General features: G+C 43.5%; 1 protein-coding gene across 2 annotated transcripts in view; it reads right to left on the bottom strand.

Moving 5' to 3' along the window:
• The window catches only part of pcnt (pericentrin), a 46,999-nt gene that overhangs the window by 28,486 nt on the left and 159 nt on the right, over positions 1–18,354 (bottom strand). The window contains exons 2-22 of one of the 2 annotated variants that reach the window (XM_080751424.1): positions 16,530–16,559; positions 13,809–13,985; positions 12,745–12,888; positions 11,077–11,226; positions 8,245–9,035; positions 7,400–7,774; positions 6,741–7,140; positions 6,072–6,452; positions 5,661–5,879; positions 5,386–5,481; positions 5,081–5,224; positions 4,686–4,941; positions 4,367–4,443; positions 3,837–4,173; positions 3,502–3,602; positions 2,834–2,945; positions 2,595–2,721; positions 703–822; positions 537–615; positions 330–434; positions 80–191 (exon numbers count right to left, since the gene is read on the bottom strand). In XM_080751424.1, coding sequence (XP_080607550.1) covers positions 80–191; positions 330–434; positions 537–615; positions 703–822; positions 2,595–2,721; positions 2,834–2,945; positions 3,502–3,602; positions 3,837–4,173; positions 4,367–4,443; positions 4,686–4,941; positions 5,081–5,224; positions 5,386–5,481; positions 5,661–5,879; positions 6,072–6,452; positions 6,741–7,140; positions 7,400–7,774; positions 8,245–9,035; positions 11,077–11,226; positions 12,745–12,888; positions 13,809–13,985; positions 16,530–16,559 — 4,333 coding nt within the window. The remainder of the gene's footprint in view (positions 1–79; positions 192–329; positions 435–536; positions 616–702; positions 823–2,594; positions 2,722–2,833; positions 2,946–3,501; positions 3,603–3,836; positions 4,174–4,366; positions 4,444–4,685; positions 4,942–5,080; positions 5,225–5,385; positions 5,482–5,660; positions 5,880–6,071; positions 6,453–6,740; positions 7,141–7,399; positions 7,775–8,244; positions 9,036–11,076; positions 11,227–12,744; positions 12,889–13,808; positions 13,986–16,529; positions 16,560–18,354) is intronic. The other variant, XM_080751425.1, reaches the window with a different exon arrangement.

Below are 18,354 nucleotides of genomic sequence, written 5' to 3'. Positions count from 1 at the left end.
TTTTTTCCATAAATTTGACATCAAAAAGGCATGATAAAAGTGTAGTGCTCTTATATGAAGGGGTGTGTGTGCACAGTACCTCGGACGTGGCTGTCAGAGAGTCTGGCTCTGAGCTGTTCCAGTTCCAGCGCATGACGAGTCTTAAACTCCTGAAGGTCTTCATAGTAGCGGTCCGTGAGGTCAGTGCGCACCTTAATAGACAAGCCATGATGATTTCAAAATACAAACCAGAACATGTAAGAGTGTGTGTGTGTGTGTGTGTGTGTGTGTGTGTGTGTGTGTGTGTGTGTGTGTGTGTGTGTGTGTGTGTGTGTGTGTGTGTGTCTCACCTGTAGCAGTTCTTCTTTATAGGACAGAGCCATGGAGGAGCGCAAGTTGGCCTGCTCCTCCGAGTGTCTCTCCTCCAACTGCAGACGCAACATGTCCATCTCCTCCTAAAACAGAAGCAGTATGATAGACATATAATTACCAATAAGAAATGAGAAAACATAATACTGCTCAAATTACAGATTACGTAAGACGTATGTATGCATTACCTTGTGATTCTCCAGTTTGAGAGTGATCTCAGCGAGCATGTCGCTTTTCTCCTCTTCACACTGGCCTCCGGACGTGAAACTATAAGAGACCATCACTGCCATCAACCATATGTACCAAATATTAAAAGTCTTCTATAGCTTAAACATGGGCCTATTATTGACATACCTAGCATCCCCAGTCTTGATAACAGACTCCTCCAGGGCTCCCTCCACCAGCCGCAGCTGCAGGAGAGCAATCTCCTCCCTGTGGTTCTCCTCTGCTGTCCGCAGCCGCTGCTCAAAATACCTGAAGGACCAGGAAGTAAAGAAACTGTTCAGTGTTGGTTTAAGGTTTGTCTAGGCCGGGTTCCTCAACGTGATTCCAACTGGTAATTGTGATTTGATGTCAAAACAATGAAGACAAAATCATATAGAAAGTGTATTCTATGAAGTTAAATGTTAAGTCCTTTCACTTTCTAGCACATCTACAGTACATCCTCAATTGTGAGCAGGATAAACCATTGATTCGACCAATATTTTTTTGTTTTAGGTTAATTTGAATCAAAACAAAGATTTGTTCAGAGCCAATAGATTTGAGCCATTCGAAATCATTTCTGCCTACAGTATAACAAATTGATGCTATTTATAATTACAGTTTCTTTCTGACAGTTGGCAGCTGTTGCTAGGTTACAGGTATAATACGGCAAAGTAAGTGATAATCCTTCAAATGCCACTCAGCCAATCAAAATACAAGGTTGGTAAAACACATTTATAAATAACACCAGAAACATGTCTAAATGAAAACACGACCAACATACTGTATTTAAATGATGATATACCAGTCGCTGACTTCTGTAATACCGGTAATTAAATGTTGAGACACAAGTTAAAACCTATGCAATAATGTGCCTGGTTCTTTAGCAAGAATGGATCTAAATTTTAGACCCATTATAGTTTGCCTATCGGTCTGAGAGGGCTTTATTTCTCTTGTCCTGCACACCGTCCGTGAACACCTCGAGGGAAGTAATATCTACTGGTATGCTATATTGTCAAATTCATACACTGTATACATACATAGACAGTAGATACAGAGCAGACCATGTCAAATAACTTGTCCAAAGAAAGAAATAAGCGATTTCAAGAATAAATGATGTCAGCCATTCTCCAGTCATTCTCCAGTAACTATTACAGGTATAGATGGTGAGATTTCCGCCAATTACAAGATCCTGTTTTTTACTTTTGAAAGCATCCTCACAGGAGGCTCAAAACGATCAAAAATTGATTACTATTGGCGTTATGCCGGCTTCTAGAATAGGTAGGAAGTTACAATCAAATGAGATATATGCACTATATCACCCACAACATGGTGCAAGATCAAGGACAACACTCTCTAAGACCACCTTTTTACATTACTGTCAGACAAATGCTACAGTAGGATCAAGAACCACACTACTCATTTTACTTTTACCCCAAGACGGTCAGTTAGACTGAGTAACTGCCAGTAATAACCAAGTAGCCATTTTTATTGACTGCTCCCTTACAGGGATTAACACTAACGGTTGCCCGACTGCCCGGGGCAAGTAAAAAAAAAGAGGTCGGGCAGGTGAAGTTTGTTACTGGATTTCCCGACCGGGCAAGTGCACATTTTGAGTAAAAATAATGAGATCTGTGCCTACTTGAACAGGGCTAGTATTCCGTCTCTCTCCATCTCACTCTTGCCACACACTCACACTCACACTCACACTCACACTCACACACCCCAGTGTTGCCTTTTTGTGTGTGTGTGTGTGTGTGTGTGTGTGTGTGTGTGTGTGTGTGTGTGTGTGTGTGTGTGTGTGTGTGGGGGGGGGGGGGGGGGGGGGGGGGGGGGGGCAAGTGGCATGACCGACGGACAAGTGCCTCTGAGACCTTAGTGTCAACCCCTGCCTTACCAGAGAGCACAACTTTTTCATTGCTTTTGAAGGAGCTTTTTTAATGCATAAAACAATAAAGTAAGTGTGTGTGTGTGTGTGTGTGTGTGTGTGTGTGTGTGTGTGTGTGTGTGTGTGTGTGTGTGTGTGTGTGTGTGTGTTCGTGTACCTCCTCAGGCTAACCAGCTCAGACTCATTCTGCTCCCTGATTTGTCGTCTTTGTTCATTAAACTCAGTCTTCAGGCGTTCCATGTCATCAACACGAGATGAGCGGGCGAGCAGCTGTTCCTTCAGCTCTGTTGGATAACGAACAGTACTAGGATTAGAATAAAATATTTTTGACACATGCATTTGAGTATGTATTGTGCACACGCATGTGCGGTGTGCGCGTTAGTTCAGCCCCCTCACCTCCCAGTTCTTGCCGACTGGTCCTCATGCTCTCCAGCTGGGCCCAGAGCTGAGCCGTTTCTTGTTCTGAGCTCTGTTTGAGCAAGGTCTGTTCCTCTTGGAGACGAGACACCTTGGAGATAGATAGATATTACATAATATGAATAGATATACAGATTATGATCTATTAACAAGACCAAGAGCCCCTAGAGGCCATGGTGCTCCTACCACCTTCCAGAAATGATGGCTAAAGAGTGACTAATGGAAAGGCCATGGTGGCACCAAAATCTGTAGGGTTCAACTTGCACTCAGTATATTAGATTACAAGATATATTGTGTGTAAAGTTGCGCTCAGAAAGTTTCTTTTTTTGTGTGAATGGACATTTGGGTCTAAGAGAGGTGGTGGAGGAAAGGCCATTTGATCACTAAAATCACAGAGGGGGTCATCCTCAAGATATGCCGTTTGGGACCAATGTGGCGGGTGGACAGACGGACCTACATACACACTTACACAGCCATTCTTGGAACCCCATTACACTAATGAAACTAAAAAGTGCAAGTAATTCATAAATCTTCTGCATACTGTATTGGAAATTAGAGTCATCCAAATCCGTTACATGTTTAAAACATTGTTACTTGTAGTATCAGTTTGCAAGTGTTTGCAAAAGAGAAAGAATTGAGAGATTCACCTCTTGCTGCAGTTGCCGTTCTTTCTCCTCTAGGTGGCATATGTGTTTCTCTTTCTCCTGCAGCACAGTCTTGTGACTAGAGACAAGTTCCTCCACAGCACCTGAAAGCAATAAACCATCTATGTTGAGACCAGAACACAGTTTACAACCCATTCATTATGTCACTGACACCACTGAAGATTTCACAGAAAAGTTCAAACTTCTGTAAACTAAATGTACTCCATTACTATGCTCCGTTTTACGACACTTAGCATAGCACGACACGTAGCATAACACGTAGCATTAATGTGATGTGTGGCTAAACAATGAAGAATGGTTGAGGTGGTGGAACTCACAGTCAGCTGCATTTCTGTCAGCCAACGTTTGGTTCAGCTCTCCATCTAGTCTCTGGATCTCCTTCTCACTGGAAGCCTTGCTCTCCCTCAGCCTGGCCTGGGACTCACGTAGGTCACCCTGTGTTTGGGAGAGGTCTTCCTGGGCTTCAGTAAGTGCTGTCTGGGTCTGACTGAAGGAAGCATGGGTCTCCGATAGCTCTATCTGAGTTTTGGAGAGAGAGGCCTGGGTGTTGACAAGTTCTGTCTGGGTGTCAATGAGGTTGCTCTGGATCTGTGAGAGGGATGTATGTAGATCTGATTGGGACCTCTCTGCCTCCTCCCTCTCAGCCCGCAAAGCCTGGGGAACAGCAGCAGTGAGAAAAGAGTTCTTTGTGTTCTTTGATTTGTAAAATGTGCAAGAAAGACCAATGTGTATAGAGGTATTGCCCTTATAACGATGAAGAGAATAAATAAAGAAAGAACAGTCATTTTGCACATTTTAGATGTGAATCCAAGTGTGGTCATGGCATCAATTAATCTATTGTCTTTACCTGTGTGTCTTTGGCGTGCTGTTCCATGGAAGCTCTCTCCTGAGAGATACGAGTCTCACACTGGTACTTCAGCTCTTCTGTACATACAGACAAAAACCACAAAAAATAAAAATACAAAAATATACCTCTCTACATCATCAACACTTCCAAGAGCAGCATCGGTCTTCATGCTCTACATTTTCCTGAATAAAGCTTAAAATCACTCAGGAGGCTGATTCACCAAAATGCTGCACAACCCACTCAAAGAAGACAAAATAAAAGACAAACACTGACTGGGTGATGATACCATCTCGGAATCTCTCTCTCTCTCAATACTGACCAACATCTCGCTGGTGCAGCTCTCGAAGCCTTTCTTGCTGGATGTGGTTCTGCTCTCTGATGCGGTCCAGCTCAAACTGCTGCCGGGCCTGGAGCACAACGCTCTCCTGGGCCCACTTGTCCCTGAGGGAGGCCTGGACCTCGTTCAGGGCGGCCTCGCGCTCCCGCTGCAGGTTGGCCTGGGACAGCTCCAGCTGGGACGCGTGGAGGTTGGTGAGGCTCAGACGCACAGTGTCGAGCTCTAGGGCCCGTTGGGTCTGTGTGTGGGCACAGTATAGATACATGGTCACAAGTGGTTCTCAACCCGTGGGTCGGGACCCCCCCACATGATTTGGGGGGGTTCCCCAGATGACAGTGAAGTGACAATTTTGGATTTTAGGTGTTGCATTTGTTTACCAGAGCCTGCTGTAGTTCAGCCTGGTGGGCAGCCTCCATGTTCTCTCTGAGATCTGATGTGAGTTCTGTCCTCAGCTTAGTGAGCTCTTCACTGTGTTTGGCACAAAGCTCAGACACCGTCCTCTGGTGCTCACGCTCAGTGACCTGGAGAGCAATAGAAGAGAAGCAGAGGAGGGAGCAGAGGGAAAGGACAGAATATAAAAGTAGGAAGGACAAAAAAGAACAGACTAAAGAATAATCCAGGGCCCTGTGTTTGAATTCAATGTGCCTGCATTTCCCCTTTTCTTTAGTGACAGTCAGTCTACCTGTTTGATAAGGCTGATCTGTCTCCTCTGGTCCTCCTCAAGAGAGGCTTTCTGCTCCAACAGCTCCCTCTCCAAGCGCTTGGTGAGTTCTGATACCTAGATATTCACAGAAACCAAGATATCAAATATAATATGAGCCAGAGCCATTTAAACTAAACTGTGTAGTGGAAAAGAGTTATATTTGAGTCAACATAGCATTAATGGGATATAGAATGTACAGTATAATCAGTTCAACAACACTTGTCATGTGTCATGTTTTGCCTCGTGAAACGCACCTCCTCCTGGTGTCTCTCTTTCAGTTCATCCACCTCCCCTTGGTGAGATGTCCTGAGTCTCTCCGAGACCTCCTCCACAGCCAGGAGCTGTTTCTCCAGGAGAGCCTTCACCTCCTCCTCCCTTTCCCTCCTCTGCCCCTCCAGGAGTTGCTTAAAACCCAACAGCTCTTCCTGCTTCTCCTGGCGCTCCACCTCCCATTTCTCCCTCTCCTCAGCCAACTGGGGCAAGAAAAAAAAACAATACTTAAAGGATAACAACAATTATCTATGTGGTTATTAACCCCTTTTGGTGTTTTTACCCTTTAGGACGCGAACCTCTTTTGGGGTTCTTGTTGCTATGTACAGTATTTAGCAGCAAAATGTTTTTGAAAAACAGTTTTTCAGAAAACTGACAGTGACAACACAACTCACCTCCTCATCTCTGGCCTTCAGCAACTCTTCAAACTGCTCTAGCTCCTCCTCTATAGCCTGCTCCATTTTCCTCATCTGTCCATCCATCTCTTCCTCTTTCCTGTGGTGCTCCTCCCTCTTCTGCGCAGCGTGGACCTGGGCCTCCTCCAGGTTGGTCAGGTTCTGTCTCAGACAGAGGAGCTGAGACTCCAGGTCACTCTTCGCCCTCTCAGTTTCCTCCAGAGCACCTTGGATCTCCTCCAGCTGCTTTTGGACAGTGTCCACCCGCTGCAGAGTGGCGTTGAGCTCCTTCAAAGCATCGTCCAGCGCCTTGGTTCTTTCATCCAGCAGGGCGGATGTGGTTTTATATTTGGCTTTCGTCTCTTCTAACTCTAATATGACCTGGTCATGTGGAGAGGGGGAGAAAAGAATTGTTGTTGTATTTGTTTATTCCTTTTTCACTCATACAATTATTGCTTGTTATCTTTTCTTTAAACGGTTTTCTTAATTAATGAATGTATGAAATCAGAGGCGATCTCTCAAAACGTAGTTGCAGAACCTGAATTTGTAAATCTAAAATTGATTCATACAGAAAACATTTTTGCCTGGTTATTTCAGACGTAGCACAAAGTAACGAAAAGATGACAGCTGCTATGTGAGAGTAATTCTTAAATCTCATTAGAGGACTACCTGTGGTGCTTGTAGCTCATTGCCAAAACGAGCGTGGACCTCAGAGGCCTGCTTCACCTCATGCAGAGAAGACAGGAGCACAGCCTTCTCCTGCTGCACCTCCTGCAGCAGCTCCTCCGGCTCGCTCGCAGGGAGGGTAGAACAGAGGAGCAAGGAGGTGTCTCTCTCCCTCGCACTCTCCCCCCCACTTGTCTCTTGCTCTATGTCCCTCTCTTCCTTTAAGGCACGAAGTTTGTTCATGAGGTTGTCTAGTTTATGGCTCTTCAAGGAAACATCTTCCTCTGCAAGTTTTCGCTTTTCCTTTTCATCTTCCAGTTGCTCCTGGCACAGTCTTCCCTTTTCCTTTTCCTCTTCCAACTCCCACAGAGCCTCCCTGAGTTCTTCTGTGACCTGGGCCCACCTAATGCATCCAAAACAAATGATAAAAAATAAAGAGATGAAACATGAGAAATAGGTGTATTCAGCTAAACTCTGTTGGGAGATGTTTTTAGACTACTCCAGCTTTTTACAAACACCAAAACACAAATATATCAACAGGCAATCATTTCACATAGCACACATTAGGCACAAACAAGCTTAACATATTCGACAAAAAAGCAAAATAGAAATACGCGTACATACCGTAAAGGAGGACACACACTATTCACCAACTTACTAACCTGTTCCTGGCCTCCTCCAGCTCCTCTGCAGTCTTTGTAACCTCCTCCCTCAGCACGTCCTGCTCCTTCTCCACGCGGCCCATCTCCTCGCGGAGCTCCGTGCACTGCTGATGGAGGAGCTCTTTTTCCAGGTCAGACTGCTCGCACATCTCACCTGTCTCCTCCTGATCAGCGAATGGGGACTGGGAGTTGTTAAACCACTGGGACGGAGACTGAGGGCCAGAATTAAAGGCATCAGGGTTGCCGGGGGAATCCGCCGCGAAGTCTAGGAGGCCAGAGAAAAGCTGGGGGCTGCCAGGCCGGGGGCTGCCAGGCTCCTCGCGGACATAGTGCAAGGGGGACTCGTCGGCTAACACGTCACTGTTTAGCTCAAAACTGTAAAAAGAAAAGAATGAGCAAGAGCAGACACATGTCAATACACTGTACTATACAGTTAACCAAAAGAGATAATGCTTTTGTAGACATACTGTAAAACATCATATTGGAATAAACACATTAGGTATTAACTACAGATTGGGCGGGTACACACCTAACCATGTCAATGAAAATAAATCAAAATCACTAGCCGTTTAGGATTGATTAGCCGACAATGTTAAATGTTTAGATAGAGAGACAGAGATAGATGTGTGGAACCAACTATACCAGCATACTTGGTTTAGGGCCGGCCCGTGATATTAACTTTACCCTGTTCGAAGGCTTGTGTGCTGCAATGTTAATTTGTTTTCATATGAAGTCAACACTATGGTTAACCACTTTAACAGCTTAACACTCCAAGTATACACACAAAATGTGTGCTATATGAAACATAAACCACCACCACACAACTACAAAGATTTTCCTCTGACCTGTTGACAGAGTTGTCCTGGAGACTGCCCTCCTCCAGGCTTTCGTTGGTCGAGTTGGAGCAGGAATGTGCAGGTTGTGCCGAGGACAAGTAGCGCTCCATGAGGAGGTCTCTGTCCACAGACCCGTTCAGACCGTCCTCTGCAGGTTCATCGTCCACATCAGACTCCTCGCGGACAGAATGAGCTCTCGCCTGATTCTGCTTATTCTTAGAGGCTTTGACTCCAACCTCTTCTGCCCCTGTGACCCCAATTCTTTCCACCTCCTCTCTGTGCTCCTCCTTCAGCCTCCTCATCTCCTCGTCCAGACTTTGGAGACGCCTTGCTGAATTCTCTGCCTCTTCATGCAGCCTACCCCTCAGCTCCTGCACCTCCATGTTCAGCACCTCCTTCTCCTCCTTGTACTGCCGCATCTCATGGCATAGGGTTTGGGCTTGGCTCAACTGGGTCTCGAGGTCTTGTATCTGCACCTCCCTTTCTTTTCTCTCTTCCGCTCTTCCTTTTCTCTCTTCCTCCATTAATGAAAGCACATGTTGGTGGTTCTCTCTCTCCTCCTCAAGCTCCGTCCTCAGTCTGTGCAGAAGAGCTTCCGTCTCAGTGTCAGAGTCAGTGTTGGAGCTCTCCAGGCTTGACGACCGGGAGCTGAGTGTCACACCCCCTGGTTCGACTGATGTAGGCTCCTCGTTGTTGAGGGCTGTGTCCTGGGAGCTGTGGCCAGGCTGAGGCTTCAGCCGCTGGCCACAGGGGACCTCAGCACCCGATTGGCTTTTGATGCGCAGGAAATCCACACTTGTCTGTGTTAAAAAAGAGTTGAGATAATATTTTAGATCAGCTGTAGAGTGGACCCTAATGAGGGTTTACCGTCTGAGGGATAATAATGCCAAATTTGCCAGTTTGTAACTTTTCAGTTCAGACATCAGGAAACTGTCAATTCAAATTTATTATAGAGCCAAATCACAAGAAGTTGTCTCAAAACGACTTGGTCATGCTTAATTGGTACTAGTGATCATAGAAAGAAACATCCAACACCATCCACTCCGTTTTTGGGGCGGTATAGCTGAATGGTTAGGGAGCCCGCCTGGGGAACCAGAGCCCCTGGTTGTCCCGGTTCGATTCCAGGCCAGGGTAGCAATGTCGATGTGTGTCCCTAGGCAAGACTCTTAACCCCTAATTGCTCACGCGCTCCTTGTGGGCAGCGAAGCAGCTGGGTTGGGCTGCAAATACTACATTTCCCTCGCGGGAGGAAATGGGTATCTATGATATACTCAAATAATCTACAACCTGGGACTGAGCCAGAATTCTTATTTTTTACAAAGCTCTTTATTGAATTTTTCAGGTAGTGGAGACCAGTATAATTTTCTTCTTTTTTTTCAATTTTCTGAGATAAACAACATAAGTAACGTGACAAGTAAAGCGTAATAACTATTTAATAACTATTAATAACGAATTAAAGAGAGAGGTTGATTCTCATCGAGAACCATTCAACAACGAGATTGGTATTATATAGACGCAAATGTTGAGCTAGAGTTTCACAAATGATGGACAAAGAACGTGTTCCAATACGGATACCAGGTTTGGAAATGCCTCCGATACTGCTGGTATCGGAGGTTCTGGTGTCGGCATCAGTGAGTATGCAAGTTTAGTATTCACTGAATGGACCATTTAAATGTCTTGTTTCTACTAAATTGCGGCTGCACTATAACAATTTATTAAAGGAATTATTTATTCCCAGATGCATTTGTTCCTTTTCAGTTATGACTGTCAAACAACAATAAATAAAAATAAATAAATCAAATAAAACCATGTTACTCAGTATCGAATGATACGCAAGTTCAGAACTTCAGGTATCAGAATCGGTATTGAGAACATGTCTACTATTACTATATAACATAGTGTACCTGTACATAACATATGAACAAGTAACCAATATGCACCTGTGCATGCAGTCCAGTCAGGAAATGGAAATAGGCAACAAGTATTATTGATACAAGGAAATGCAGAGTGTTAGGGGCATAGAGTTATAAGAAGAATAGAGAGGACACCAGATATCCTCGCCCATCCACTTGCATTGAGTTGCTCACCTAGCGCATGAGGCGTTTTCACCCCTTCTTGCGGGTAGTAAAACCGTGACGTAGTGGGGCCTATGTGACGCGTTTTGCGTCATAGTTTGTGTTCATGGACGCGCTGGGGCTCCAATTCATGAACGAGCACTTCCGGTATGAACACGCATCAATACAAAGAAGCCTAGATGCGTGTTCATGTTTCTGGCCCCAACTGCAGTACCTCAAAACGGCCACCATGTACATGGCGCTTCAGAGCTCACCCAAGGTTCTGGGGGCTTGGTTAGGGGATAAGGTGTGTTTTCAGGGCAGGCTAAAAATGGGATGGGACTCTGAAGTCCTAACTGAGGGGATGGTCATTCCACAGCTTGGGAGCCAGGAGGGAGAGTCACTTGGAACGTTGGCCAGGGTGTCATAGGGACAGATATCCTGTGTTTGCTGGGCTTCGTAAGCAGTAAGGGTTGTTGGATTGGATCATGTCCAGAAGTTAAGGCGGAGCCATGATATGGATTGTCTTGTAGAAGGTCTTCAGTGTTTTGAATTGGGAATGGGTAGCAATCAGAAACCAGTAAAATGGAAACACTGTGACAATTAAAAGTTGGTAAATGGCCCTTTAAAATTACCACTCCAGTCCACACACACACAAAAAGACAAAAATATATGCTTCTAATAGTAATAATGTTGATATACTCCTATATAAATAAAATATGACATGTAGCTGACTTAGCCAGGTCAAGTTATTTGTGTATGTAATTTGTGCATGTGTAACAAATACCTGCTGTGCCTGTCTCTGTAAGGCCTGAATCTGCCCAACGAGTGACTGTGTCTCCTTTTGGAACTGATCTCTGCTTGCCTGAGCATGCTGCAGGTTGGAACTGAGCCTCGCAATGATTTCATTACGTTTCTCCACAGCCTTCTGCAGCTGCTGCAATTGTAAAAGCATGTTCATGGTCAGTTTTATTCACTCACACACATCTTGCTACAGTTCTGTCGGAATAGACAGTATGAATATGAAAACATTGTACGCGAACAAAAGAAACAAAGCCATTGACTATCTGAGCTTGACCCATATGGCATTACATATGGCATGGAAATTCTTATCACCCCACACTACATTCCCTGCTGATAAGACAGATTGTGCTGAATTGGAGCAGGCTTTGAAAATCTGCCTGGCAATATGACACTGGATCCAGGCTGTGAAAGTGACAATTTCCATTGCTTGCTAGACATTTTCTCTGCCATGAGGAGAGCATGATCATGATAATATTAATCACAATACTTTTTTCAGCACCACACTGCACACCCTGAGAATTTAACATGCCTGGTGTTGAATTTAGAGAACATCTCACTCAACACAAGAAAGGAGAAGGCACAGAGAATAGTTTGAATGCTTCCATCATCATATCTCCTGCATTTGTAAAGCTGAAATGCTTGGCTCTCTAAATGTCTATAGATAATATTGCATTCAACTGTGCTTCATTTCCACACCAAAGCAAGCAGAGGAGTATTTCACACCCACAGTGGAATGAACACAGCAGACACACACACACGTATGCACTTACACACAGCAATAATTACAGTCACAGGGAGTCCCCTGAGCTCGCAGATAAATAAAGCATGAAAAAGAATTAATCCAAATGACCAAACACATCTAGCTAGCCTACTTGGGGCATTCCATGTGATGAATGCGTTTGCAAGATGGGTGCAGCCACTACATCATACATAACCCAGTTTAAGGACCAAATTTGCATGTTGTGAATTCAAAGTGTAGAATAGGATTGGAAGATAACTGTTTAACCACTTGAAGCCCATATGGTTGAGCGGAGTCCTTTAGGGCTCTACTAGTGTATGTTATGTTATTATAGGGAAAGCCTTTCACTGAAATAGTAGTGGATCAACAAGCACGCGTCACGTTGTGAGCTTGTCGATCTGCAATTTTCACTGAAAGCTTTCCCCACAATATGGATGCTGGGGTTTAAGTGGTTAACTGTAGGGGTGTAACAGTTAATTGGATTAATCGATTCAATCAAATGTAAAAAAAAAAAAAAAAAAAAAAACAGTCAATAGTTTAATAATATTATCAGTCAATAATTGATCTCTATTTTGGGCATGTCAAAAGAATCTCATAACATTAAAAAGAAATGGTGAAAATAGACAATGTACAAGCTCACAATGTGTTGTATCGTATATATATAACCAATTAATCGATTCATTGAAAAGGTAATCAATACAGTATCAAAACTAATTGATAGTTAAAGCACTGCACTTACTAGGACTGCAAATAAAGTCAGCTGAACTGTCTCATGTATTTCGTCCGTTTGTCTATTTCAGCTCGAAATGCACTCCGACTCCAGACAGGCAGCGCTTTTGTGTATTGTAAAACACCGTCATGACGTAATTGTTTCTTTTACAGAGGCATAAATACTTTGCTTCAACTGCTCACCTTGAGCTGCTCTTTGCCAGTGAGCACAGATAGGTCTTCCTCTCCCAACTCTGCCACAAGAGAAAGGCTTTGGTCCTGCGGGCTGGACAGGTCCATCTGCACCCCGTTGCTCTGGGCCTCTGGCTCCTTAGACTGTTGTGTTTCCTATAAAAACACACAGAGCAAGATATTCTCTGTTCAGACTTAGGGACTGCTTTCCTGGAAGTCTTCGGCAATATACTGTATGTCAAGTTCTCCAATAATAGATTTAGGATATTGCTGTTTAATGTTAATAAATTGCTAGATTAATTTCTTATTATTACTTGTTTAGATCATCTGTGTTATTCCTCAGATGTCGGTTTCTATTAAGTTAAGACAGACCTGTATAACTTGAAGAAACACAATAACAATTGACCAATAAACACTACGGTATATCAACACTCTTTTGGTCAGCAGTCATCACCAGATTCCTATGATCAAATCTACCGACCTCTATTGCAAAATACTAATGTGGTGATCCATCTTCCCCTTTAAAGCCAGCAACAGTGCTACATACAGTACAATCCTGGTCGGGTTGCTATGGCAACATGCCCCCCAAGCACTTTGCGTTTGTTGACCTATTTCTCCAATTTATGTTTACTGAATAGCAGCCCATAGGCCACTTGTTATAGCATGCAATGAATGGAGTGGAAAAAAGATGGTGAATGACGAATACTCCAAGGCCAAAGAAAATCTAAAATATGGAATTCTGAAAAGGGCAAACTAACTATATCATCCCAGGAGAAGAGAACAGGTGCGCTTCCTCTGTTTGCTGCCACTAATTTGGGCAGTGGGTGCTAGGCTCTAGGTACAACTGAACCCAAGGATCCACAGGAGTGGAAAAAGCAGCGCACCAAAATGAAGATGCAAGACAGGTTCAGATACAGTGTTCCATTTTAATCCGAACGCTAACGCGTTTCGGCACGAAGCCTTGTTCAGACTAGAGCAAGTTAAAAGTCTACTATATCATGCCCTTAGGCAGTAGTGCAGTCAGCTATGTATATATAGCTATAAATCACCATAATGTGCAGAAATTAGTGACATACCTCATGGTTGATTTTACTATCCTGCTTTGTGTCATTGGATAGTGGAGGGGATGACTCTAGGTGTCCGTCTTTCGTTGAGCAGTCATTCTGCGGGACATCCTGGCCCTTCCTCTTCGCCGTCTTTTTCGGCGCCCCCGCACCGTCACCTTTCGCACGCCTCTGTCGGTAGCTAGCAAGCTGCGCAGGAAGGAGAGTGAGAGGTAGATGGACACGTAGGTTAGGACAACAGAACACCACCACACTATCAGCATGGTGGTGCTCAGAGGGACCTAATAGCCACTGTTCATCTTCTCAGAAAACTAGGTGAGCAAAAGTTCAGGTGTTGATTTCCCCAGTGATGTATAAGAACCATCTTCAGAAGTCCTTTCTCTGACGAGTCATGAGAATGATTGAGCAAAAAAGCCACAAGAAATCCCACATTCAAAACATTAGTCCCACAGGCTAAATGGCCCAACCAAGTTCAAAATGAGGTTAATAGTGTTTAATGTTCTCCAATCTCCAAACGGGATATTTCAAGACGATGGGAAAGTTAGTAGATAAGAGAAAATCTGGACAAAGACAGAAACACTGCAATCCCCAAATTCAGCTACATGCAAAAAATAACAAAAGAAATTGGGAAAATCCAATCATATTGCGTCATTGTAAGATACTGAAAGTTCAGATCATAGAAAGCCACGTTGGTAATCTGCAGTTTTGGAGCATCCTTTTGGCTTCTTTTATGATTGTACATAACATTTAAATACATAAATATCCAATCAGAGAGGAAGTTCATTAATGAGCAATCAAAAGAAATAACCGCAAATAGCCATAAGCAGCTATTATGATTTTTGCGCAATATTCAGCTTCACCCAATCTGGTACAAAATCCACTTCATGCCAGGTCTCAATCCATCACTTCCCTCTTGATTTCTCTCTCAATCTGCCTCTGTCTTCTTTAAGCCGCTTAAATCAGATCACAGTGTTTTACAGTACACTGACTCACTGTAGACTTGTACCCCTCATGAAATTCTCCAATCGATCTCTGACAGTCAATCACTGACTCTCTGCTTTGTTAGCAGTCCACCCAAAGCAATCCTTCCCTCATCGAGTAGCCGTCTGTGTCACAGCCTCAGCCAAACCACCAGCTCGACTGATCATATGCATATATCCTCAAGTGAGTGGGTTGTGGAGCACTCTTCTTACTGTCACAGCATACAAGACAACTGAGATCCACCAGTAGGTTGATGGTGAGTGTCTAGACTAACATGCAGAGGGTGGAGACTGGGAGATGCATCCACATGGAGAGGAGGAGGCAGAGCAGGAGTGGCGAGAGCAGTATCAACGTGTGCAATGTTGAATTTAATTTGAGAGACCACGTGACCTCAGGAGTTACACCATTGCTCTGAGCAATGAGTCTGATTCATGTGTGCACCACAACACAACAGTGTTACGTCTTCTGATTTATGCCCACCATCTTTACACTGTTTTAAGTGTTTTCTTGTGCATTCGACCCACTCTGCTGCTTCACTCAAATCTATACTTCCACCAAACCTTTAGCAGAATCTTCACCCTCATGTCTAGATCTGTCAAATCATGTCACTTCTATCATCTATCAAAATGATAACTCCTCACCTCACATCTAAAATCCCTATCCTTACCACCAGCGACACCACCCACACTTCTGTCCTTCTCTCACCCCATTTGCCACCTCTGCTTGTCACCATGCTTATCAGTCCCAGAAATACACATCAGCAACGATAGCAGTGTTTGGCCTGAGGCAGCCTCTGTACTGTTCTGTTTCACTGGCTGGAAAGAGCTGCATACGGTCACATCATGAGATGTGACTGGATGCAATGCTGCCCAGTGCCAACCTTGTGCTCTCAGCTATACTATAATACAGTGAGACAGGAACAAACTGATGTGACTAATAGCCTACCCTTTCATGCTATATGTTGCACACATGACATGGATGCTTTCGGATCGGCTAAGAATAGGCACTCTTAATGCGCTTAGCAGAGTAAAAGACAACTGAACTGATGACATGGCATTGCCATAGCAACAACATCCATGTAAGATTGTGGTACCATTAAGCCTTAGCAAATGTAATGGGCTTGTTGCACCACCTGTTGGGCTTTGCACAGAATGACAGAGTGCTCTCTACACACAGTGGCAAGCAGGGAGGGATGTAGTGGGAATTATATTATTTATTTTTGCTGTGGGGGCACACGACGGTGCATGCATACACATGGTTGCCGATTGAAATAACCTCTTAAATATATAGGCGTACTAATTATATCAATCTTCTTTTTACTTCTATAATGGGGATACTATAGTGTTATGCATTATGCAATATACATGATCTACCTTGCAGAGCTCTGTAAATTTGTGAATCTATCAGCCACCGTTATACCCAAACGTTCATATCTTAGGAATGCTTCAGAAAATCTAACAGCTATGCCTCTTTTAAAAGGAAAGCTTATAGTTAGTACTTCAGGTCACACAATGGATCATTCATTGATATGATAATTGATATGATCCATTGTGTAACACACAAGACATTCTCTGATCAAGCATAGGCTCTAGTCTCCACAAGTTTCCAACAATCACAACCCAAAGAGCAGAGGAAACAGAAGAAAAGCCCTGATTCACCAACCCAAAAAAAGCAAATGAAATTGCTGCAAACTCATTCCATCCAAAGAGGCCAATGTCCCTGATGCTGATCAATGCCACTCTTTTTACTTACCGATTGACTTTGTGGCTTGCTGGAAACTTTCTGTCACAGGAAATAATAGGTTTGGAGTTATTTGCATCCACAGCTGATAAGTGCCACTGACTAGACATGCTTTGTTTTCAATCAAATTCCAATTGCACAGTGTAAGAACATCTGGAATTTACAATGACCAATATGCAACCGGGTTGTCGAATTAGTTGGGTATGATGGGACTTGGGAGTTTACCATTTGCCTACTACAGCACCTTGCAAGTTCCTAATCGGTGTTGTATTGAACATGTCACACAGTACCACACCGCCCGAGTCTTTTGAGCAGGAGCACGCACATGGATCTATTAAAAACAACCCTTAAAGGAGTAGTTCACCCCCAACATGACTTTTTTTCCTATATTTTAGTCATGCAATGGAGACTTGAGTTCTATCATCTCTTTTTTTAAATTTACCGGATATGGAATCAATGGGGGTAATTGTTTTGTAATGAAATTATTGTCTCAGGAATGTGACTAAAACAGTCATTTTGGTGAACTACTCCTTTAAGTTCACATCTCAACAACATTTACAAAACCTAGCGTGCCCCCAAAGATAAATTCACCAATAAACACTGTTCCTAATATTTCCAATCCATACCCACTTTGTAATGTGACCACAACAGCAACATTTCTCAGATGGGTGACAAAATGCCACATGAGATAAACAGTGAAGCTAATATTACACCACAACACCTGTCAGCTCATGTAGCTTAATGTTACCTAGCTTGGCAACAAGTTGGAAATTACTAGCTCAACTGAAACACACTATCAACACTAATTCCAATTGTTATTGTAGTGGTCACTGGTCATATACAGACATAAGACTAAAAAGAGGAGTTTAGGGATATTTTCTTCTAATAGTTAACCATACTGTATGAGAAACACCCTACTTCTGGCATTGAAATACCAGTCCATTTCGAAGTTAACTAAAAAGGTAGTAGCAAAATCACTAGGTGATCTTTTTTCACAGCTACATTTTAATGCAGTCCAGTAGATGTTTAGTCTCAAGTTTGCAATAGTTTTCCGCTGAAAACTAACGTATAAGAAGAACTAATACGAACAGCACCTAAAATGATTATGGCCAAATAAATGTTGGTCTGGCCGTCTGGGACTTTGAATAGGCCAACAAATGCATGAATATATTCACGTCAAAGGACAGAAGATTGCCGTCCACATCACATTCCTTGTGTCTGTGTTTAAAAAGTACAAATTCTATCAACTTTATTCAAATTTAAACGGGACAATACAACAGTCTTGTTCTTTAAAGATTAAAACTGTTATGACAAGTGCGTTCATAGTCGTGGGAAATTATCTGCACTCCAAACCAACAACGAAAACCAGGCAGACAGTTTGTAAAATTCAAATGACAACCAGTATTTTAGTAAGTCTGCTGCTAAAAGCACTTTAGCATTTTACTATAAGAAGACATGACAACCAGTATTTTAGTAAACACTAGGCAGAAGTCTGCTATTGCTAAGCACTTGAGCAACAATAAATGAAGAGGACACTGGCATTGCAACAGTTTGTGTGGAAAGGCAATGGGGGGTCCTGGCACTGGACAATGCAATGTTACCACAAAGCGACAAAGAAAGAGTTGGCTAAAGAAAGTGTTAGCAAGCTACCGTTGGTTAGCCTGCGTTTATGCTTGAATTATAATTCGCCGCATGACGGTGCCGCGCGCCGAAAACAGTAGATGTACAAGCTCACACCGCGTATCGATCGCGACAAGTTGTGAGCTTGTACGTCTACTATTTTCGTCGCGCGTCACCGGCGTACGGCGGAGTACGAGCTAACGCTCTAGCTAACGTG

The sequence above is a fragment of the Nannobrachium achirus genome, assembly GCF_963921795.1.
Source record: "Nannobrachium achirus genome assembly, chromosome: 20".
In the NCBI taxonomy this organism is placed as follows: domain Eukaryota; kingdom Metazoa; phylum Chordata; class Actinopteri; order Myctophiformes; family Myctophidae; genus Nannobrachium; species Nannobrachium achirus.
The sequence above is the reverse complement of the archived record's forward strand: the minus strand, read 5'-3'. Positions and strand labels throughout refer to the sequence as shown.